We start from the raw sequence: 25,967 nt of genomic DNA, 5'->3' as shown, positions 1-25,967 counted from the left end.
ATTCTTAAGCTGTTTGAGGCCATTTGCTTGTAGCTTTTCATTTACTGATTTTTCATCCATGTTTCTCTTCTTTTTTTTGGTGCAAGCTTAGAACAGAAATTGAATAAGCGCAATTGGATGTTTCAAATTTTAAAATAGAATTTGAGTTTTTCTTAATTTTCAACCCCTATATGGTTATTTAAATTACCGCCTAACAAATTTAAACATTCAGATTTAATTTTCACTGTCCTTTATAGCTCAAAAAGCAATATTTTCAACGTAGTCCTAAATTAGGTTTTTCTTTTCAATACAGAAGAGCCATTAGATACGATTTTCGCTATGCAATTCTAGTGGTACTTTCCCTAAGATTGTCATGGAGGCCTTAGACGTTGTCTTAAGAGGTTTTCCAGCAAGGGAATAATTTGAAGCAGAGAATTGAAGTGTGTTTTTACACTAAAAGTACGTCTTTCGGTTTTTAATATTTTTTGGGATAAAAGGTATAATCTAGTTTACCTGTAAAACAAATGGGTTTTTCATTATGCCTCTTTCACATTACGCCATAGAACCTCTCACACTAACATAACTTAAGAGTTTACAATGTTACGGAGTGAATTCGGCAGCGTAAAAAAATCGGTCTGTAAATTTGGCAGTGCTAGGTAGACTCTTGCTCTGCATTAAATTTTACCCTAGCCTATATAAGTTTGTCGTATGGAAAAATCAAAATAGTAGTAAGAAACCGGAATTTCGTGATGATTAATTAACAAAATGGGAAAAAAAAAATCAATAAAGCTTTTCTACAAGACCGTTTACGCATGATTTGGGTGTGAAAATCCGTCTGAATTCCTTATTTATAAACTTTTAATCTTTGAAATTCTTTCAACGACACTTAGTTACAGTTGGTACGAAGAGCGAAAGTGTGTTTTATGCTAATTGGTTTAGAACAGTGTACTTTTCAAAATTTTTTGCTGTTAGGGCCGCATTACGTTTTCTCCATTGTTACAACGTTCTTCTAAAATTCCCCAGCAAAAATTATTATTTAGATTTACAAAAGTCTTTTGTCTGTAATCATAGCCAATGGTGACTACGAGTTATTAAATGTGTTAAAAAAGCTACCTGATGATAAAAATGCCGTATAGTGGTGATTCAGGAACGGCAATTATTACTTTGGTTCATCTTAAAAGTAAAAGTTTATTACGAAAAAAGATATTTAAATTGATTTAAATAACAGGTTAAAAAACCTCCAAAAATGGTGTTATATAAATATGATGAGTGTACCATTGTCAAACATGTAAAGAATCATGCATAAAGGAGCTACAGTTCTCCACTATCAGCAAGAAGGAAAATCACTTTTTTGCATCGGTAGAGCAAAAGTGTCATTTTTTTTACCAGGCCTAGAGGGTTGCCAAAATCAAACAGTTTGTGGTAACGAATTGTAGTAAGGACCGATCCGGCTCACTAGTAAACGAAACTCTAAAAAATGGGATTTTAATACTAATAGATACTAATAATTTAATAGTTTAAAAACGGTTATCAAGAAATTTTTCCTCTTATCTAGTAAGAGGTTCTTAAATATAGACACTTATAACAGGAAAGCTATATGGACAAACTGCTTTAAGACTACAGTTAACTCGAGATGTTACAGCTTAAGTATGACTTTTGATTTATTAGAATTTGTTTTATATAATGCTTATATAAGATTTAATGGTAATTTGTACACGCAAATTGCGGGAATTCCCATGGGGGGGGGGAATGCCAGCCCCTTTATAGCTGACTTGTTTTTAAGTCAACTCGAATATAAATATATTATAGATAAGAATAATCCAAATAATTTAAAACATGTTTTGTCAAATAATAAAAGATATTTAGATGAAATTTTGCTTTTAAATTGTAAGGAATTCATTGATATTTCTAAAAATATATATCCATCAGAGCTTACTTTTGAATCTAGTCATGGCACTGGTCTAGAAGATCATTTCTTAGATTTGAATATTAATATTTCTGATAATAATAAATTAAGTTTTAAAATGTATAATAAAACGGATGATTTCGATTTTGAAGTGATTAATTTCCCGTTTCCTGAAAGTAATATACACTCAAATATCACATATTCGGTATTTTCCTCACAGTTACTTAGATATGCAAGGCTTTGTAGCAATTATATTGATTTTAAAAATAGATGTAAAATTTTAAGGCCAAAATTTGATTTTAAGAGGTTTTTTTTGCAAATAAATTAACTTATTTCTTAAGTTGCAATTTAAAAAATTTTGTTTTCATTATAACGAACTTTTAAAATAAATACTAAAAAAATTATCTTCAAATACTTAGCGGAATCTTTGGTTAATTTTGATTTTCCTTTTTACTGAGTTTGGCGTGTCCCTAATTTTTGACAGTAGATTTCCGGAGGATTTTATATATATTGTCGTTTTAAATGGTCTTCTTTACATTTATTTCCTTGATTTTTATCTAGGTCACATTTAGATTAATAGAGACATTTTGACATAGTGAAAAACTTTGAATAATTGTTTAGTTTTAATATAGATTGTGAATTGGTAACTTAAATACACGAGAGCCAGAACTAAGGTAGGATTAGCTTGTTTTGGTGTTACTTGGCTGTTCTACAGTTTTTTCATAGGCATATATTTTGGGGGTGATACCTAACACGGGGATACCATGGGGAATTTGTGGTAGGCATGCTACTTGCCTGGGTAGAGAATTTAAAGTGCCGAAACCCTATAGGCAAGTGTGTATTCTATGATGAGCCCTTGTTTTGGGTTGTTGCCACTGAATTATTTGCCTTTATTTTTAATTTTTTTTTTTTACTGTTTTTAATGTTATGGTAAATGACGACTTATACTTACTGACGACATGACTGCCTGTCCATGGATTATTCTTTGTGGTTGATTGTGCATGGTTATGATGTTTGACCTATGTGATTGTATGGATGAGTAGGGTTAAGGCCTCATTAGAGGGCTGATCTATATTAATCACTAATGTAGGAAAACAGTCTTCCTTTTCTCCTTCTGTCTACGGGTGCGAATTTTTTTCCCAGGGGTGACCGTATCGACTCAATGCTCCTAAAATGTTACGAGAGGGTTCATTCTAACTGACATTAAAAGTTCTAGTGCCTTTTAAGTGACCAAAAATATTTGAAAGCACCTAGACCCCCTCCCACGCTCATTCTTTTCCCAAAGTCAATGGGTCGAAATTCTGAGATAGTCATTTTATTCAGCATAGTCGAATAACCTAATGATTATGTCTGTGGGGACGACTTACTCCTTTTCAGTCCCTATTGGAGGGGCTACAAGTTAAAAACTTTGACCAGTGTTTACATATAGTAAGGGCTATTGGGAAGTGTACAGAAGTTTTCAGAGGAGTTTTTTCTGGGATAGAGAGGGAGTTGAGGGGAGGGGGTTACAAGGGATGATCTTTCCATAAAGGAATTTTTCATGGGAGGAGAGAATTTCCATGAAGGGGGCGCAGGATTTTATAATGTTATTTAAAACAAAAAAAAACAATGCAAAGATAAATATGAGAAAGTTTTTTCAACTAATAGTAATGAGCAGCATTAAAACAAAACGAACAGAAATTATTACGCATATTAGGAGTTTGTCTCCTTCTAAATACATACTCTTTACGCTAAAGTATTTTTAGTAATTTCATCTATTTCTTCTACGGCCTTGTGATTCAGGGGTCATTCTTCAAGAATTGGGACAAAATTTAAGCTTTAGTGTAAGGAGCAAGGTATTAAAGAGGGGGCAAACCCCCTTATATACGTAATAAGAATATACTTTTATTATTTTTTCTTTAGTAAAGCACAAATTATATTCCAATCTTGAGAAGGCACGGGGCTTGTAAACCCTACCAATGTAATTATTGCTAGTTTTCAGTTTGACTCGGATATTTATTGTAATGTCTGTTAATTTTGATTTTCTTTATTAATTAATGGTAAATTGTTGTAGTTTTACGCTTGAAAATTATTTGACTTTATTTTTGATTATTTTTGGCTAAACGGAATTCTAGGGTATTTTTTTGTTTTATCACATAAATAGATTTAGTGACAAGATGAATAAATAAATTATAAACCAGTTAAAATGAATAATCAAGCCAAGCTTAAAATGAACGAAAATTAGCATAAACAGGTGTTTGGCTGCTGTCCTTTTCTCTTACCTTAAGTTTGAAAGCCTAACGTCATTGTCATTTGCGAGTTACAGAAAACTATTTTATTTTTATATTTACAATATTGAAACTTAAAATTCAGTTAAATACAGTGCTGAATTGCTGTGATTTTCAAGAACTTCTATGATTATAAATTAAGTGTGTGGTTTATTTTTATAAGTTCTTTCGAATTATCTTAATTATTATATGATTTATTTTGATTATTCGGTAAAGTTTTGAAAAACTAACGCACAAAGAAAAGCCAATAAAATAGATTCTGTTGAATAAAAAACACAAATATAGCTAAACACTACTTGCGTGTATTACTAGAAATATAATACTTTTTATAATTGTATCAAAATAATTAAACTGAAATAAAATCTTTTCAATAGTCTTTTATAATTTCGCTCAAACGTATTTTATGGAAAGAATGCTCCTTACCTTTGACAAATATCCAAAATAAAAGACAAATCTGTAGATGTAAACATTTAATCAGCAACCCAATAAACCAACGATGGTCTGTTGGCAGTAGTGGAGGCCCAATCTATTCCACAACACCTTAATGGGTGAACCTTAAGGAAAACCCTGAAAACGTGGCTCTTACGTAATGTTATAGTACACCTGTATGTCACGTAATGGGAAATGTCTGTTTATTTTGCAAATGTTTTCTTCGATATTTAGGTGTTTTTTGACGAAATAAGGATTGTTTGTTAACTTATGCAACTGTCAAACAGTTCGTGGTAACGGACTGTAGGAAGGAGCGACCCGGCTCAATAGTAACCCAAACTCTAAAAAATGGAATTTTGATACCAATAGTTACATTAAAAGAATTTTATTTTAATGCTGATTTTGAATATATTACATAAAAAAAACTAGCTTTTTTAACTGAAAGTAAGGAGCGACATTAAAACTTAAAACGAACAGAAATTACTCCGTATATGAAATGGACTGTCCCCTCCGCAATCCCTCGCTCTTTACGCTAAAGCTTTTAATTGTTTTAAAAAGCAGAATTGTGGCAAAGAGTCAAACTTTAGCGGAAAGAGCGAGGGATTGCGGAGGGGACCATCCATTTCTTATACGGAGTAATTTCTGTTCGTTTTAAGTTTTAATGTCGCTCCTTACTTTAAGTTAAAAAAGCTAGTTTTTTTTATGTAATTTCTGAACGTTTTTGAATTAATGCATGTTTGATTTTGACTCTCCACACGTAAACTATTCAAATGAAATTTGCATATTAATTCCTTTTTTGGCTAAATGGCTTTCTCTTAGTTTTGATCATACGATTTTGAGAAATATGGGATGGGGAAGGAGACCTAGTTGCCATGCAATTTTTTGGTTACATAAAAAGGCAACTATTAATTTTAATTTTAACGAATTTTTTTATTAGCAAAAAATATACGTAACTTTAGAATTAACTTACGTAACAAACTTATATATTTTTTAATTTTTATTATGTATATGAGGGGGTTTGTACCCTCGTTAATACCTCCTTCTTTACACTAAACCGTAAGTTTTGTCCCAGTTCTTTAAGAATGACCCCTAAATCAGAAAGGCCGTAGAATAAATAGTTGAAATAACTAAAAATACTTTAGCATAAATAGCAAGGTATTTATCTCCTCCTAAATACCTCGCTCTTTATGCTAAAGTATTTTTAGAACCACTCATATGCGCAATAATCTCTATTCGTTTTAAGTTTCAATGCTACTTCTTCCTTTCATTTGAAAAAACGTTTTCATGTTTATTTTTCATTGTTTTCTTATAGTAATGCTAGAGATTCCTGCGCCCTTTTCATTGAATTTTTCTTCGCCCATGACAGATTCCTCCAAGGAAAGATCCTTCAACATAGGCCCCTCTCCTCAGCCCCACCCCCAAACAAAATAAAATCCCCCTGAAAACGTTTGTACACTTCCCAATAACCATTACTATATGTAAACACTGGTCAAAGTTTGTAACTTGCAGCCCCTCCCCCAGGGATTGTGGGGGAGTAAGTCATCCCCAAAGACATAGTTATTATGGTTTTCGACTATGTTGAACAAAATGGCTATCTCAAAATTTTGATCCGTTGACTTTGGGAAAAAAATGAGCGTAGGAGGGGGCCTAGATGCCCTCCAATTTTTTGGTCACTTAAAAAGGGCACTAGAACTTTTCATTTCCGTTAGAATGAGCCCTCTTGCGACATTCTAGGACCACTTGGTCGATACGATGACCCCTGGGAAAACAAAAACAAAAAACAAACAAATAAACACGCACCCGTTATTTGTCTTCTGGCAAAAAATACAAAATTCCACATTTTTGTAGATAGGAGCTTGAAACTTCTTTAGTAGGGTTCTCTAATACACTGAATCTGATGGTGTCATTTTCGCTAAGATCCTACGACTTTTAGGGGGTGTTTCCCCCTATTTTCCTAAATAAGGCAAATTTTCTCAGGCTCCTAACTTCTGATGCGTAAGACTAAACTTGATGAAACTTATATATTTAAAATCAGCATTAAAATGCGATTCTTTTGATGTAGCTATTGATATCAAAATTCAATTTTTTAGAGTTCTGGTTACTATTGAGCCGGGTCGCTCCTTACTACAGTTCGTTACCACGAACTGTTTGATAAGTTTCCTCAAGTTTAGTCTTACCCATCAAAAGTTACAAGCCCGAGAAAATTTTTCTTGTTTTAGAAAATAGGGGGACACACCCCCTAAAAGTCATACAATCTTAACGAAATTTACACCATCGCATTCAGCTTATTTTTTCTTCTTTTTTCCAGGGGTAATCCTATCGACCCAGTGGTCCTAAAATATTGCAAGAGGGCTCATTCTAGCGAGAATTAAAAGTTCTAGTGCCCTTTTTGAGTGACCAAATATATTTGAGGGCACCAAGGCCCCTTACCATACTCATTTTTACCCAAGGTCACCAAATCAAAATTCTGAGATAGCCATTTTATTCACCATAGTCAAAAAACCTAAAAACAATGAAATTGAGCACGACTTATTCCACCAAAGTCCCCGTGGGAGGGGCTAACAGATACAAACTTAGACCAGTGTTTACATATAGTCATTTTTTTGGTTTGGGGGGGGGGGGGGTAGTTGAGGGGGCTGGGTACGTGGGAGGATCTTTCTATGGAGGAATTTGCCATGGGGGAAGAGAACTTCAATGAAGGTAGCGCAGGATTTTCTAGCATTATTTAAAAAATACAATGAAAAAATAAATATGAAAAGTTTTTTTTTAACTGAAAGTAAGGAGCAGCATTAAAACTTTAAACGAACAGAAAATATCACGGATATGAGGGGTTCACCTCTTTGTAATACCTTGCACTTGACGCTAGAGCATTTTTTGTAATTTCAACTTTTTTTCTACGGCCTTTGTGATTCAGGGGTCATTCTTCAAGAATTGGGACAACATTTAAGCTTTAGTGCAAAGAGCGAGGCATTGACGAGGGGGTGAGCCCCGTCATATACGTAATAAAGACATACGAATATAAGTTCGTTACGCAAGTTATTTCGTAAGTTATATATATTTTTTACTAATGAAAACGTTTGTAAAAAATTCAAAGTTTTAGTCGCCTTTTTAAGTAATCAAAAAATTGGAGGGCAACCAGGCCCCCTCCCCCACTCCTTTTTTTCTCAGAATCTTCCGATTAAAACTCTGAGAAAGCCATTTAGCCGAAAAAAATTAATATACAAATTGTGTTTAAATTATTTATGTGCTGAGAGCCAAAATCAAAACATGCATTATTTCAAAAATATTCCCTGCTCTTTTATTGTCGTGCTGTTTCTCTCATTTTAACTTCATTTTGTTTTTGCGTGTATTATTTGGCTGATTACCACTATTTTATGTCATCAAAGTCATGCAAATGGAAAATTGAAAGTAAAATTATAATCAAATTTGACCCTAACATAAACCTATCTCTCTCTCATATAAAATCTCTCTCTCTCTCTTTCTTTCTTAAGGCTGGTAAAAGGCTGCTGAAACCTTCATAAATTATCTAATATTTTGTTTACTGCTATTTATCGAATTTTCTCTCATCACAATATTGGTCTGTTGCATCAATTTCATGTATTTCACTAAAAGCTAGTGTTACAAATTCTAAAAATTAGACAAATCACGAGCCAATTTTTTCGCAATAGTTTGTCGAAAATATGTTAAACTTCACTCTTAATAATAAAACGTAATTCTTTAAGCTTATACCTAAGAAGAACATGATATATCGCTCCATAGTACGATTAATTACATTAGCTTCAAAAAAAATCTAATTTTTAAATGTTTTAAGATGAAGTTAGGCCACGTTATCAAGTAACACATAGTGAACTTAATTTCGTTTGAAATGTGAGGAAAAGAGCCAAGACGAATAATATGAAACACAAGATATTTAATGCCAGAATTGAACGACTGGCCAGTAGAGTAATTATTATCTAGCCGCTCGAACTGTACAAAAACATACTATGTTCGTTCAGATTCCTGGAAACCCTCCCTCAGGCACCTGGCACCTTTCTTCACAAAGCATTTTTCTTCTCAGATATTGCTCTCGAATTATATAATGATGAAGACAAGAAAACATATAAGAACCAATGCTACAGCGTCCGGGGTTTTATCCGACGACCATGCGATACCATCTACCGTTTCCGGGGCTACCAACAAACCATCTACCGCGTCCGGGAAACCGACGAACCAGTTACTGCATTTGAAATAGCTGACGAGGTGACGACTGGCTCCACTGGAAAGCTTATTGATAGCCTGACAACCGGCTACACCGCAACTACAATTTCCAACGTAACAAATCCTGAATAGGACCCCCCCCCCCCTCCACCTCTTTGGCAATAGGAACTCTATATGTAAGGACCCTGGCTAAGGATGGAAAGAAGGATCTACTCGTAAGAGAAATCAACAATATAAATGGGACATCATTGGTCTCTCAAAAACCTATCTTCCAGTAACTGGTGTTGAAAGGATTTGGGGCACTAGCAGTATAGGTGACAAATACATTCGCTTGTGAGGAGAGAGGCCCTGAGACGACCACCAAGGCCCGAAGGGACATAAGTCAAGTAAGTCATCCAAATTTTCTATGGGGCATATATTATTAGAATTTTTTTTAAATTTTCGCCAATCACAAATATAGCAGGCAAAAATTTGGATTCTTATAAAAAAAAAAGAAAAGATTTAAAATATTATTTGTATAAAGAAAAGACTCGATTACCAAAACTTGTTAATTTTGAAATCCATAACACAAATTTTTTCAGAGCAAATTAAAGAACTAAATTCATCCAAAGATGAGCAGAAATAGTCAAATAATTTTTCAAGCTTAAAACTGCCATAAATCATTATGACCAAATAAATAAGACCCAAAACGAAGAGGAACAACAATAAAACTGGAGCAGAAACTATAAACGAGCAAAACGAAGAGGAAGAGTTGACTTCCCCTGTGGCTTGTCTAGGGATTGGTGCATAAGTTAACTGATGATCTACATCTGATTTTTAAGAAATGTCGGTTATGATTGAGTCTATTTTCTATATTATGAGAAATTAAACACATGACTTGAAATTGTTTTCAGTAAAGTGCAAATTATGTTCAGTTTAGAAGGCACGAGGGGCTTCAGCTGTACTCTTTTTGGTGCAAGTCTTGAGAGTCGGTCAGTTATTTATAAGAATTTATTCATTTATTTTGGTATTCATTTATATACTTATGGTTGTCTTCCATTTGACAAATTATTTCCTAAACTGACATATATTTGATACACCCTGATACTATTCCAGTAACTCGTAATTTTGAATAATCTGCAAGCAGTTCAAAAAGTGGAGGGAGGGGAAACCTGGACATTTGCTCCGTGCACCGTGACTTGAGGGGCTGGAGGATTACCCATTTTGATCAAATTTTTGTCTTTAATTTTGCTTTCTACTTGAGTCAGGAAGGGGCACTAGAATAAATTTTTTCAGGCAACACCAACCACAGGAAACCCTTTGTCTGCAAGGCTGCTATTGAACAATTTTTTTTTCAGATTGTAGGAGATGAGTTTCGATTTTTTTTTCTATATTAAAATGCTTCCTATGTAGCTTCTTAAGGCATCTTAATTCTATTTGGTTTTTCAGGAAACTGTAGAAAGTTTTGATGATTCGAACAATTTACTCGTATTCAGAACTTTCTTTTGTAGTGATGTAAACAAAAAAGGACAACATACATTAATTTAGAAGATAGTTATATAAAACGATCAGCCACAACTTATTGTTGAATAAAAATCCAATTAGAAAGTATCAGCTTGAAAGACCGTTAAACTAAAAACTACCTTCACTGCTAAAGTTAAAATGAATATAGTAAAAATAATACAGGTTATTGATTAGTAGCAGTAGAGCAAATTTTATTATCAAAACAATGAAATATCATACTGATAGCACAGCAAAAGCATAGCTTGCGAGACAGCGCTATTGGACAACAAAAAATCACGAGAAAAAATATTGAAGTAATCTTCATCGTCGGAGTAATAATATTGGAGTAATCTTAGGAATCGCCGGAACCCAAGGAACTACCATCACTGTAATCACTGGAATCATCACTGTAATCCTCATCAAGGTTGGTGTCCAATTTCAGTAACGGCAGAGTATCCAATAAATTGGGTTTATCTAACATATAGTCAGATAAATCTGACATACGTAGGTATCGAAGCTTTGGACAATATGTCTTCACAGTTTCGAGCGTTTTTCTAGTCACTTCACGACAACCCTGGAAAGAAGGAGAGAAAATTAAGCTCATGATTTCAAAAAAAGAGACAAAAATTATATGGCAATTAAACAAAATCGACATTAATTTATAATGCTTCTCAATGCTTTCACCTTTTTTATCTTTTCTTTTTTTGTGTGGAAAATGTAAAACAATTAAATTGTAAAATAATATGTAAAAAAATTAACAGCAGGAATATGAAGTATTCATTTTTAATTTTTTACCACATTTATTCTTTTATTTGACAATTAATATTCAAAACTTTGTTTTTCCATTTTCCAATGCCTTTGAAGATATGTCAAGTGTTAATTGACTATTCCCATTAGTAAATCAATAGTAGCGAAAATTACAGCAGAGCAATTGCCCTGCCTCAGTAAAGAACGATGTTAGGACAATGTAATCTTTTCTTCTGACCAAAGCACAGCGTAGAGTAGGGATTGTCATATAATCTTCGAAAGGCGCTCATTCGATCGAAATTGAAACTTCATGTGCTCTGTTTTAGAGTCAAAGCGATTTGAGGGCAATCAACCCCCCCCCCTTATGATCACTATTTCCCCATACATATCGAAACAAAATTTTGAGATCGCCATTTTGTTCAACATGGTTGACAGGTCTTTGGGCTTTTTGGAATTAAGTCTTTGAGGTTGAGAACTTTCTCCACCCCCTAAGCCCTCAAGGGCAGGGGCTATAAGTTATACCAGTTGCCCATTCTCAACATATAAGGTTTTGGCGGAACAGGTGAAGGGACAAGCTCGATTGGAAATAAGAAGTTCAAAGGCCCTTTTTGAGAGTTAAAAGTTATTGGAGGCTAACTAGTGCCCCATTGTCCTCTTTTACCAAAATATATGAAATAGAAATTTTGAGATAGCCATTAGATCGTATAACAAGGTCTTCGTGGTTTAGAAAACCCCAGAGAATGGGAGAAATGGTTGTAAGTCATGCCCAGGGGCATATATGATTTCTGTGGAAGGGGTGGTCGCATAAACTTTAGAGTATGCTCATTTGATTAGAAACTAAAGGTTCTGGTTCCCTTTTTAAGAGTCAAAAGCGATAGAAGCCAACCAACGTCCCCTCCCCCGAATTTCTCTTTTACCTAAACGCATCTGATTGATTCTTGGAGATATAAGTATCGAAAGTAAGTTCAAAGAACATATAGCAGTGCCTTCAAGGTTGACAAAATCCTCCAGGGCTCAGGGGCAAGGGTTTTTAAGTTTATGCTCCGGAGGCATATACGAAGGGTGGATCCAGGGGGCCAGGGGGGAGGGCCTGGACCCCCAAGATTTCAAAATGGATAAAAAGAAACAATCTGGATAGGAGCATAGAACGGATAAGAGACGAAGACTGATGGCTGAATGTGCAAGGGGATCGGAGGATATTTCCGGACATTTTAATAAAATATCCGGAAATCGAAAGGTAAGTTTTGGCTAATAATAAACCCCCTCCCTCCTCAAATAAATCCTTAATTTAAGTTTTGTGACTAATTAAATAGCGCATGGCCTAATAGGGCTTTCGTGTGAATAAATCTATCCATCTATTTATTTTAATTACATAGCTAATTTGGTTGAATTTAGATGAATGAAAGAGTTAAAAGCAATTTGAACAGTTCCACGTGGTCAGAGGGGGCGACCCTCCCCCAATATATTTCTGGTACTCTTATTCCGTTCTTTTTTCTTTTTTAAATCTTTTATAATATAAACTTGTCAACTTAGTGCCCACCTCGAGTCACATTGGCACCCTTGGTCCAGTGGCCCCCTCACCCAAGATTTTGTGCTTTATCTGTTAGAGATTTGGACATGAAACAACTCGAACAATCAGTTTACGAATCATTTCGTCATAAAATTATAAGAAAAACCTCGTTTTCGAGGAAAATTATTCATAGAATTAAACTTGCTTGCAAGTTGAAGTACTGATTCTGAGGGCAGATCTTCAACTTCAGATTGTGTTTTATTTTTTATTTTTTGGCACATTTTTTTTCGATTCTCTTTCTGAAGAGCCCGTTAGGGTACGGTTTCCGGGAGTTATTGATAGAGGTGTGAGGATGGGTCCCAGGAGAGGAGACGCATTATAAACAGGGTTTTGGAAAAGGTGTTGGATATTTCAGTTTGCCGAGTGGGATTTGGGAGAGCTAATTCACATGCTCTATCTTATTGAGTTTCCTTACTGTAGTAAGATACAGGATAGAATACCATCATCCTAGGACGAAGTCCTATTGGAACGTCGTCTGTGTCATCTTAACATAATTTGAAAGTTGGAAACTAACCAAATTGACAAGGTCGACGTAGACTGGCTGATTTACAAGGATCAATTATCTCAAGCTCTATCGTCCCTGCAAGACAACTTGGGAGACTAATCAGATTTTTTTTTGTTGCCCTTGTCTCCCTTCCTTTCGTCATTGACTATCCTGATAAAACCCCCATATTTTGTATTATTACCATAAAGCTTCTTTGATAGAAGTACATTTGTTGGGACCCATCTGCAAAACAAAAGTCATGGCCTGCAAAGAAGCAGGTGAAAAATTTTAGGTCTGCGAAACACCCAACTTTCCCAGGTGGGAGTACATTCCGTTAAATGCATTCTCCATTTGTAGATATTTTGGTGCAATAATTTCATAGATTCGAAGAGTGGTAATTATAGAAGAACAAAACGCTAAAACAAGAGGTTTCAACCACTTGCATTCCCTGGTACTCCATTAGAAACCGATAGCTTTCAAAGACATACTTTTTCCCATATTTGAAAAAAAATCCAGAGAACGAAACTAAACCAAATCCAAGTCCAAAAAATTTGAGAACTTCTCTGATTTTTATGGAAGTTTAAGGGACGCTTAAAATTTGCCCTAGATGCTACCGTGTTAGTCATAAAATTTTTAAAGTAAGGTGTTCCCAGTTGGGCACTAATGAGTTAAGATGTAAATTATTAATACACGTGTAAAAACAGCGTTTTGACCGTGTTTCGACAAAACAAACAATCCAAGACCATCCATTTCTGAAGTGAACAATATCATCATAAGAAAATTCTGTATCTCTACTTAGGGTGCATTTTTGAGAATATTTTTCTTATTTTTCACTGCTTCACGGGGAATTTTACAAAGAAAAAATGACCTCGGTGGTTGTAACAAGAGGAATGCTCAGATTGATAATTAAGGACTTGATTGAGCACTAGAGGTCAATATACTGATCAGACAGAATTAATGAAGCCTAATAAATTCGTTTAGAAAAAAGCGAACTCAAAAAAACAAATTTACTTAGACACTGTGGATTTACGGTCGACGATTGTTGAGAAAAATATCGATTATTTTGAGTCGCATATCTTCACTAGGATTTTAAAAGGGTTTCTTTTTAACAAGAAAAAACACAACAAAATTTCTTTCAGATGCCACAAGTCTGTTGTTTCCCTCAGTTCAGGATGCTCATTAAATTCAAAGACTCTGACGACAACTTCAAGTTTGCCGTTACCCGTTGCCTCTAATTCTCACACAGAGTTGACTACAGAGACACTGCCTACCAACTTGGCCAAGGATAACGAACTGTCACCGCCGACTTTTTCCCAAGATTCCGACACAAACATTGAAGTGAAACATTCTGATCAGCTACCAGAAGGATCGAGAGATGATACAAAAACCAAGATGCAGCAGATGGAGAGACACACCCAAGTAGCAGTACACTCTCCTCGCTCCACACCGGCATCACGCCGAAACTCTGACTTCGGTTTCACAGTGATTCTAAAAGAAACAAACCAACTAATATCTGGATATTACGTTTTTTCTTAACAAAATATGGAAGGCAAAGAACCAAGGCGAAGTTCTGACTTCAATACAAAGACGAAAGTGGGATGAAGTTACTCGTCGACTTAACACTGAGCTTCTTGCCCGGTTTCCCTGGATGTGGTGAGCCGTCACCAAGAACACGAGGGTCTTTGGTGTAGTGTTTGTGTCATAATAAGAACCTCCAATAGCGGCGGAGGGTGGTTGGCTATTTCTTGGTGTAAAGATGGTGCACTTACACAATATGCCAAGTCACAGTATTATATGAATTACCCGTGTAGAGCTGAAGCGTTTTTAGCTTCATTCAAGCAAGAGGATCAAGATGTCAGGAATGCCTTGAACTCTGAAAGAATTAAACAAATACACCAAAACCGTGAATTATTTACAAGCACTGAGGAGACAATTAAACTTTGCAGGGCGCAGCGGGAGTAAGTATGACTCTCTTATTGGACCAATACTTGTTTGTTAGCTTTTTGAAAGGCACGCCCGCCTAGAGTCTCAGGCAGGTTGACCAAGAATTTAAATTGACCTAGGACCTTTAGATTACCTGGGATGAGAGGTAAACAAGGCACGCCTACCTATGGTCTTAGGCAGGTTGAACCAAAAATTTAGAATCACAACGGCACCCTTGGTTCAGTGACCCCATCAGATATTTTTTCTAGATCCAACCCTGGCATAAAAAGTTTATGGGTGGTCGTATAAACCTCAAGTAGGGCTCATTTGACTAGAAAAATTGAAATTATATTGCCCTGTATAAGTATTAAAAGTGATTGGAAGGCAATAAGCCCCAAACACCATCCCCGCTCATCATTTCTCAAAACATATTCAATCAAAATTTAGAGACAACTATGATGTTCAACATTGTTGGAAGATTCAGTAATTATGCATTTGGAGATGTCAAAACCCGCACAGCTATCAGGACAAGGGCTGTAAGTTAGGGAAATCGTTAATTGTTTACATATGAATATGTTATTGAGAAATGTGGGCATATTTGATCTTTCCTTTCAAAAGACAAAAGGCATTCCAGTGACTTTCAGAGAATATCGAGGAAGATTTTGAGCAACATTAATACACGCTATGTGCATACGGGTTGTCAAAAGGGCGTAACTAAAGAATGCCTTAGTATACTAATTTGAAACTTACAGGAGATGATAAGCAAGATGATCAATTCACCAAAAAGGCAACGTTTATACGCTATTACAACTACAAATACCACTACTTCAACAGGTAAATTTAATGCTACTACTAGTACTGCTCACTGAAACTACTGCTTCTGAAGAAAGAACTACAAAGGCTATGGATATCGAAATAAACATTTTAGGGATGGTTGAGGGGACAGTTGCATTAAATCAAAACATACTATCTGCATACCGATGGCTGATACGGGCGTATGATCAGTATTTTTGTAACAGCTTACGGTATCAAGAGGAAATTTTGGAGCATTATGAGTGGGATATTCAACGGACCAAAACACAACGTACACCTACTATTGCTGCCATTACAGTTACTCTTACTACTAATAATACACTATTACAAATTGCCAAAGATCTTCCTGTTCGGCCAAACGTCTTGGGCTAAACGGAAAAGCAGGTCATCCACAGTTTGAGTAGGAAGATGTCGTAAAGAAAGATTTAAGAGAAATTGGAACTTCAAGGGAGGGTGTAAAGAGGGAGGCTTTGCGTAGATTAGGGTGGAAGAGGAGCGTTCGTAGCTGTATTGGCCTTAGGTGGATTGGTGCTGTGGTGAGTAGTTAGCAGTAGTAGTAGTACTGCCACAGCTGTTCCTACTATTACCACCCCTACTATGATGCTCTACAATTAAGGATATGAGAAAATACTAGGAGAAAATTTAAGGCTAGGAGAATATTGAAGGCAAAGTTTAACTAAATCAAAAAATGCTTTGAGGATACATATTGCTGATACAATCGTATTAGCAATATTTTTGGAACGGCTTACCGTATCCATACGACACTTCTGGGGCATCATGGGTGGGATGTTCAACTGACCAAAAGGCAACGTGTGTCTGCTAATACTGCTATTAATGCTGCTGCTACTACTACCATTACTGCTATGACACTAGTAAAATTAAGGCTATGCATATTAAGAGGGAAATTTGAACAAAATCAATACACACAATGTGCATGCATGTTTGTAATAAAGCGTATTTGATGGAGTCTTAACTTGGATATTAAACTATAGAGATTACTTTTAGGGTAAAATCATTTCACAAACATGTGCATGCCCACTACTAACACTGCTACTTTTACTGATATTACTGCTACTAAACTACTCAAGCCACTACTTCCATTGCAACAACTTGTAAGCCTTTGAATATTCAAGTCAAAAAAATATTTAATTGAGTCCAAAGGGCACATCAGCAATGTTTTTCGATGGGCTTACCACATCAAAGTGAAAATTTCGGGGCATTATGAAGGGGATATTCAACTGACCAAAAGGCAACACATTCATGCTACTACTCCTGTTGATACTACTGCTACTACTTTAATTACAACTAATAATAATACACTACTACAGCTACAACTTTTCCTACAGGCACCATAACTACTGCGTTACTAGTACTACTAAGGCTAAGTCTGTGGAGGTGAAAATATTAGAGAATATTGAGAGCAAATTTGAACTAAATTAAAAGCTAAAATTAAAATTGAGATTGTCAAAAGAGTATATCTTACAAATCGATTTGTGTATTAAGTTGAAACTCTCAAACTCTCACACTACTAGCAATACTACTACCACTGCTACATTTAGTAGTTCTACTACTACTATTAATCCAACTACTACTTCTATTGCAACTGCATGTAAGGTTAAGAGCATTAAGATGGAAATTTTGAGAAGAATATATATCAGCAACGTCATAGCAATGGCTAATTGTATTAAGTAGAAACTTCCAGTACCTCATGAAGGATATTTTCAACTGACCAAAAGGCAATATGTTAATACAACTGCTGCTACTAGTACAAGTTTCTAATATTGTTAATACCAATACAATTACTACTAGTACTAATACTACAACTGTAGCAAAACAGCGATGTGCATACCTTCTCATCTGGGCAGGCAAACAAGGGCAAGAAATTTTCAGCACATTTGACCAAACTGACACTGAAAAGGAAGACGTTGATACACACTTCATAAAATTCAGAGAATATGCAGCCCCTAAGAAAAATCAAATCTTCTCATGATACATCTTCCAAAAGCAGGACCAAAAGCAGGAGAGCATAGACAAATACATTACCGATTTGAAAATCTTAGTGAAACCATGCGGTTACGCAGACAAAGACGAAATGCTAAGAGACAGGATAGTGGACGGAGTGGCCAATCCCAAAATACGTGAGAAACTCCTCTCGGTAGGAGACACCCTATCCCTGAGCCAAACAGTAACCATTTGTAGAGCATTCTAAAATTTCTAAACTAAAATTTTACTCGAGAATGAATATTTTAAATTGGGTAGTGAGTTTAACTGTTGAAAATCTGAGCTTCTTCCTTTAAAATGGAACAATTCGTTGAACAATTCGAATTCGTCCCACTTCGAATTTGTCCCGCTTCGTTGATCATAACAATTCGGTCAAATTGGTCAACAATTGGTCAGCAATTCGGTCAACAATTGGTCAAAAGAACAATTCGTCCCACTTCGTTGGTCCATATGGGGTGTTTCTTTCATAAAGCCAGTACAACATCTTTACCTTGGGCATTCCATTAAACGATGAAAAAAAAAGCCTGTTTGCTTCTTATTTCCCATCTTGAAATAAAGCATTGTCTGTCTTAAGTATCGAAATAAAATCAAAAAGTTTCAACAAAATAATCCTTGCTAAACAGTATAAAAGTTTCAATAAGTCAGTTTCATCTGTGGCACACTCTTCTTATACAGTGATATTTAAAGTGTTATGTATGCAACAGTTGTTCAGAGTTTAATATGTGATCTTCATCAACAGTTTGACAAATACTATGATGTCTTTTTTGATATTCCCCTTTTTAAGTCTTTTTCTCTATTTGGTACTCTGTCTTTGTTCTCTTTAACTAGATAAAAGTTATAAAAAGTAAATAAACAGAAGTTTTAAATAAGTAAAGGCTACCTATAAAATAATGCATCAATGTCGAAGATACAATCTATTGAAAAAAAAATCCTGAAAAATGGCAACAACCAACTAAAAATTACCTTCAAGTTGAGGACGCGTAGTCTTTTTAATTCCGGAAGGAGTTTAGACAAACCCCAGTCAGTAACTTTGTAGCAGCCACTCAAATTCAATTCTTCTATAGATCGCTTGAATGATTCTGGTTGAGCTGCAAGGTTCACAAGACCACAGTCAGTAATCTAGAATTAGAAGAAATTTCGAAAAAATTCAAACATCATCAATGAATTTACATCTAAAACCGGTCAAAATTAAATTACAGAAAATGAAAAGAATGCGTAAGAATAGATTAAAAAAGGTTTATTGTTCTTTACACAGTAAATTATAGGGTATTTCTGCCCTATGTACTTTTAACAAAACTCATATACTATGTAATAATATAAAAGACCGACAGAAAACAATAAACAGTTCAAAAGATGATATTTTATCATCATTTATCATTATATAATCTGATAAATAAATTCTATACATTGAAGTATATAGTGATCAAGTTCCTTTTTTATGCCTTTTGGAAGCTTTTGCTATTTGTCAGAACAGCACATCCTGCTAAAGTATTTGACACAATGGAAGTGAAAGGAGAATTATTTTGTGAAGAAGGATTAAACACATTACTTAGAGAATTAAAACAATAATCAATATGGCACTGTTAGTCTGGTAAATGAGTCTTTTGAATATGGTGGTTGCAAAGCTACAGATAAATTACTGAACATAGTGACATTTTTTTTTTGAAAACAGGAAAGTAAATAGCAATTTTAGAAAACTTCAACTAAACGCCTATATAGGAAAAATGAATCGCAAGTAAAGATCTGCCACATGATGATGCCATTGTGACTAAAAGTTCTGGGATAAAGCTTTAAGAGAAAAACAGCGTCGCTTTAGGAAGAGGCCATGTCCCAAAGGCCAAATGTCCGCTTTATATTAATGAGCGAGAGGTGTCTGTGTTATCAAACCTCTTTAGTCATCAGTTTATTATACTATGAGCAAGCGTTTACTTCAGCCACCAGAAGATCTTTAAAGAAGGTTCTATCCATGCATGGAATACCAAATATAAATATTAAAGTGATAAGTGCAAAACTGATAAAAGATATTTCCAAAAATAAAATTGCAAAGGTTAAGCAAGGCCACTGGCAAGGCCACTAGCGGCTAGTTTTGAACTGAACAGGAGCTGAGCAGCGGTGCGTTCTATCCCCATTTATATAGATAATTTTGATGAACTTTATCCTAAAGAACAGAGCAAAAGCTACAGAGAAGCAGGGAACTAAATGAAAAAGCTGAACTCTCCTAGACTTAAATTATACTAAGGATTTGAGCGGTCTAGATGAATGTTTAGCAAAATAATAAATTTTTTGAGGTTTTGAGAGTATATGTAATCAATATGTATGCATTATGTATCTACGCAAATAGAGAATTACAAACCTGAGAGCAGTTTCTTAAGGAAAGTTTCTTTAAAGAACAGGACGTAAATGCTGACTCCAAAGATACGTCAGTCACTTTAAAGCAATTACTGAGGTCTAACTCAGTCAGCCCTGCAAAGAGAAAAGAAATAGATTTTAAAAAAAGACAAAAAACACACCAACAAAGAGAGTCATACAAAAACAACTAAAGCTATAAAAAATTATGTAATTTTTTATTTTTTTTTTACTGGAAAAATTGCCTAAAAACATGTAGAGTAAATTGTAATTTGAAAAAAAAGGTTCCGACGATGTTCCAGCGCTTCAGATAAGAAAAAAGAGGAGCTGTGCTGCTTCAACACAATATGCCACCCTCAAAATTTAGATATCTTTACAGTTAATCCAACAATTTCTTATTTTCTTCGACAAATCTTTTCTTCCTATTTCTTTCCTCACTCTTTTGCTAGTTTGAAGTATGTCCTAATTTTTTTAAAACAACTCCTGAAAGACAAGGGTTACTCAATTAGAAGCTTCTATAAAAGAACAAAAAATTTAAGCATGAAAACTGATGTGTTAAAGAGGGGGCAACCCCCCTAAAAGACGTACAAATTTCTGTTCATTTTCAGTTTTGATATTTTCCCTTTTAGTAGAAAGCTTGTTTTTTTTTTCTATTTTTGGCACAGAAACAAACAAAGTCCAGACTATATGAAAAAGTAAACTTGTTCACACAGAAAAAGCATATTATCGTTTTTCTGTAAATTTGGCACAAAAACAAGAAAACTTTTTAGCTAACCGATTGGGCAAAAAAGGCTAAACCCTGATTACACGCAAAAAGTATGTATGTCTAAGCGAAAACAAATTAAGCTAATTCTCAAATAAAAAAGCCTGAGTCGCAGCAAAAATGAGGTAAGCCCTGACTTGGGAGAAAAAAAACAACCGCAAAAAAATCCAAGTAGTGGCACCTCGGAAAAACAGTTGAAAAAACAAGAACTGTCTTGACTTCGTATAAAAAGCACAGCTAGTCAGACTATGTCAGGCAAAGCACAGACTAAAAAGCAAACTTTCGGCTATTACTCAAGCTATTACTCATTAGTAATCCAAGCTATTACTGAAGGCAAAAACAACTTATATCCATTGTAAAGAGTTTCAATTACACAGTGGAGTTCAGCATAGGCCTCACCGTAAAAAAAAGCTTCAGTTCTGACTCAGGCCAAAAAGGGGCTAAGTCTAAGCTATAGAGAGATTTAATGCCTTACGATTCACCTGGTAACTCACGGAGAAGTTAAGGCGTAAATGTACAGCCTCTTATGCTTCTGATATGCTCACATCACCAACGCAAAGATCCTCCATCCCTCCTCCATGATGGCTAATATGTCACAATACACAAATGCTCATGGTTTTATCAAACCTCAAATGAATAAACGTATTAAATGAAGCATACTAATAAATTTTTATATTAATTTCGTTAATTTTTAGGGTTTCTCTTTAGCAATGAGTGCGTCATCACGGGGCATTAATGTCTTGGAAACTAAAAAGCTAAATATTTAGTTCTTAATTAGTTTAAATTGACTGAGTGGCTAATAATTTCGTCGAAAAAAGAACTTATCACCAGACATGTCAAGAAGAGTACTTTTCAGATTTAAATATTAAAATTTCTGATGAATTAGTTTTTAAAATATATAATAGTGTAGATGATTTCGATTTTGAAAGGAATAATTTACCGTTCCCAGAAATTGATAAACATTAAAAAATCTCATTCTCAGCCATATTACTCACAATTACTTAGGTCTGCAAGAATATGCAGTAATTAAACTGGCTCTAAAAAAGATGTCAAATTTTAAGCTATGAACTAGTTTTGAGAGGTTTGTCCATGAACAAAATAGCTCAACAATTCTAAAGATTTGGTTTTTAATGTGATGAAATCTTATTTTAATAAACAAAGAGTTACCATGTAATAGTACGAGTAATTTTTTCTAATTTCTCTGTTTTTCCGATTTGCGTTCTTTGGTACGAATAGTATAGCATATTGTATCTATATCAGCTTGAGAGGATTTTAAAATACAGCGGTTCCCAAGAACTAATAATTCAATTTATCTTTTAAGCCATCCTGGGTTTGTTGAACATAGGTCTATTCTAAAAAGTTTTTTGGGCCCATGCATTAGTTGGCTCCTAACAGGGATTCATCAAATCTCCTTTTGCATGCATATATTTCACAAGATTAACCTATCACAGCGATTGTATATTCAAAAGCTTTTGGTAAGCGCGCCACTTTGGGTCAGGAATTTTAAACTGAAAAACCCATAAGGGCAAGAATGTATTTCTCTGATGAATTCTGATTGATGGTGATCACTTGAAAATAACTAATTAGATTTGACATACTTTCACTTTTAAGTTTACGACGGCTTATTAGAAATATAGTTATTAGGAATGGTTATTAGGCCTTTAACCAAAAAAACAACAACTTAGAAATAATAGGTAATTTTTTTTTCAGACAGTGGTATTCAATTCAGTGGATATTTCGGCCCTATGTCCAAAGGCCATCTTCAGCACAACACCAGAAAAAAATATTTATAAGAACTTATATCAAAATGTAAATTAAAACTTAAAATTAAAAAACAAACTTTTTAAAACAATATGGTTTTTGATATGGAAAAGCAGTGCGGTCTTCGTCACTATTGACCTTTAACAAAGCTGGAAAAAAACTATTATCTCAAAATTTTGATAAAAGGTCTTTTCAGGAGACCGCAGCTAAAAAGGGGGTGGAAATAGGGTTACTGTCCTCCAAACGCTTTCAACTCTTAAAATGGGAGCTACAACTTCATTGATATCCATTTAAATAAGCCCTCTTTGAAGTGTCATTGGCAAATCATACGAAGTAGCCTGGGAAAACAAATAACAGCATATTGACCCCTCTTTTCATAATCTTACCCCTTTTCTCATATGCGGCACTATTGCAATACACATGATGCTTAGATTTTCTTTTTCTGGCATTGGAATCCCTAGATTTAAAGATACAGGTTTTAAGCCCATCTTCTTTGGGGTCCTAAGTTATATCAATACTGGTAGATTATGGTTTTCCTTTCAATAAGTCGAATGTTCTAAGCATCAAGTGGTTTTGAAACTTTCTTTCATGCTGTTCGCAAAGAAAAAGTTGTTTTTGTGGACCTCTTTCACGTCCGTTTCCACCAAAAACCATCTTTTTTCAATTTGTTCCAGACCCTCTTGACTCGGAAACATAATGATTTAAATTTTACAATAATTAAAAAAGAGGTTTCGTCCTGGTTCTTTCGCACGAAATAAATAGAAAGTTTTGCCTGATGTTCAATAGGACTAGTTTGTGCAAAGGTGTCTTGGTTCTAAGTTTCACACTGATTAGAGATAAAGCTTTGTTTTTAACTATTATGGGCCTTCATAAAGTTATTCCTGCCTTAATAAAATATGATCTACTTGTGTGCTAAAGAACAATCCTTGAAAAATTCAAGCCAATAAAATTTAAACGTAGCGGTCTTTTTCGATTAAATCATTTTTTTTTTTTTTAAGAAAAATTGTAGAATTTATGAGAAAAACAAAATATACAGTTTTATATATATATATATATATATATATATATATATATATATATATATATATATATATATATATATATATATATATATATATATATATATATATATATATATATATATATATACCTATAGTATACATAAAAATATACATATAATAGTTTTTCTCTATTCTGAGAAAAACAAGAATCGGTAAATGTTGGCCTACTGCAATGGGTAGCACAGGGGTAAGGGAACTCAGCTGCCAAGGGATACTAACAGTTTCAATTCAAATCAAATGTACCCGCTACAGATGTTTCTACAGCAACTTTTTCAATACAATATGTCCAGAAAAAAAATATGTAGTTAACACTTGGCCCCCTTTTTAGTTATTACCTATGCTTTGACTTTAACTGATAAGATAATTGTTTTGTAGCTTTTGTCTCTTTTCCTAATTTAGATAGAGGCTCATAGAAAAAAATCAATAGCTTCACTGGGCAGGGTATAAGGCAATCGACGTGACTTTACCGTGAATGTTGCTTTGGTAAGACACAAATAAAACCTGCATATGATCTGCACTCACTTTGGCTAACCTACAGTAAAAAATGAATATACGTACTTTTCAAATGGTGAAGCGGAGGTGTGTAGGCGTCAATTTCCATATGTTTGAGTCCGGCTAAGGCATCGTCGCTTTTATTACAGTTTTCCACTCTAAGAACAACCAAATTGATCAAATTAGTAGTTATTTCTCTAAACAAGTTTTCATCCAAAGGACACAACGATAAACGAAGAAATGTCAATTTTAAGAGTCGTGAGGCAACAAATCGGAGGCACTCCTTGACATGGTTAACAGCGGTTTTGGAAATTAGGTGAACAGAAAAACCGAAAAAGTCTATGTCTAAATGTGTCAACAGTATATCCCATGGTTTGTCTAACAATCTTTGTAAAATTGTTGGCTTTGGGAAATTGCTGAGAAAATCTTCTATTTTAAGAGTTCTAAGTTCCTTGAAGTATAGTAAAGACTCTAGCCCAAAAGAATCGGAAAATTTACCACGTAAATGGAACGTTTCTAATTTTTCCAGGTGACGACAAAGCAAGTTGAAAGGTACAGTAGAAATACAAAAGGTGTCCATAAATAGATGGACTATTTTAGTTTGGTGAGTAGCGATGGTGTAGATAACAGCGTCATCAACAAAGGCATCATCAAGGTCATACTGATTTGCTAGCTTCAATGATGTTAGTCGCAAATCTGGTTCTTTTAGCAAACAAATCAATTGATCCCTGCTTATACAGTCTTGACCAACACTAATTGAAACGATGGTGGCAAATTTCGGTTCAACTATACGTCGTACTAGGTTGTATTCGGGTCTAGTTTGCGGTGGACTAAATAGGGCAAATTCAGGTATGTAATCACGACCCTTCAAAGAAAGCGAAAGGTGAACTAGGTTTGTCATGAAATTGGTCAATCTTATTAGTGATTTATAAGTGGAGTATCCACTATCCTTAATTTCAAGATGAGTTACACTTACTAAGTTAATCAAATCACAAACTGAATCCGTGTCACCTTCAGCCAAATCACAACAATCCACAGTTAGGCTCACTAAGGAAGTACAGGAACAGAGGAAACTCTCAATTTGTCTTTTATTTATTTTACACTTGTAGAACCTTAGATGATTTACGTGATCTGAAAAAAGCTTCCAACAGTCCAATACTTGTTCCCATTCTATTTCTGTAGTATCCAAACCGATGTCCTGCATACAGAAAAAAAGAATTAGACAAAATAGGACACTGAAGATGAAAAACATCTAACAGAGTAAGTTCGATTCAAAACAGTCCGAACAAACCACGGTTAGCAAGAATTTACAATAAAATATAAAATTCAATTTTTCTTCCATTTATTTTAGACTAGTTGAATCTAAAATGATTGAGCTGACATTATAAAACCTTTCAGGTTATATATATATATATATATATATATATATATATAAAGAGAGAGGTATTGAGGTGGGGTAACAACCTTCATAGTCGCAACAATTTTATTCGTTTTAAATTATCATCTTGTTCTTTACCTACAGTTGAAAATTGTGTGTTTTTTATTTCATTTCTGATCGTATTTAATAATGCCGGGAAATTCAGCCCCCCCCCCTAAATGGACCTGCATACTTCATAATAGCCAATATTATATGTAGACAATAATCAACAACTTGTGTCCCTTACCCCGGGGGCTTTGGGAGTCAAATCATCCTCAAATACATAGTTGTTATATTTTTCATGACTTAACTCTTAACTGAACTCTAAC

At 34.6% G+C, this 25,967-nt stretch overlaps 1 protein-coding gene across 3 annotated transcripts; it reads right to left on the bottom strand.

Annotated features, from left to right (window-relative positions):
- Positions 1 to 25,967, bottom strand: LOC136033919 (uncharacterized). 3 transcript variants are annotated; one of them, XM_065714935.1, is made up of 5 exons: positions 25,886 to 25,967; positions 24,288 to 25,419; positions 20,152 to 20,261; positions 18,762 to 18,917; positions 1 to 86 (listed from the first exon to the last, which is right to left on the bottom strand). In XM_065714935.1, the coding sequence occupies exons 2-5, from the start codon at positions 25,120 to 25,122 to the stop codon at positions 42 to 44; spliced, it is 1,146 nt and encodes a 381-aa protein (XP_065571007.1). In that variant the 5' UTR covers positions 25,123 to 25,419; positions 25,886 to 25,967; the 3' UTR covers positions 1 to 41. The 3 variants fall into 3 exon arrangements, with proteins under 3 accessions (XP_065571007.1, XP_065571006.1, XP_065571008.1); XM_065714934.1 differs by lacking the exon at positions 1 to 86 and adding an exon at positions 10,221 to 10,834 and having other exon boundaries at positions 25,886 to 25,953; XM_065714936.1 differs by lacking the exon at positions 1 to 86 and adding an exon at positions 17,664 to 17,707.

This window comes from Artemia franciscana, chromosome 12 (genome assembly GCF_032884065.1).
Source record: "Artemia franciscana chromosome 12, ASM3288406v1, whole genome shotgun sequence".
Lineage (NCBI taxonomy): Eukaryota > Metazoa > Arthropoda > Branchiopoda > Anostraca > Artemiidae > Artemia > Artemia franciscana.
This window is presented reverse-complemented; position numbering and strand designations above follow the sequence as displayed.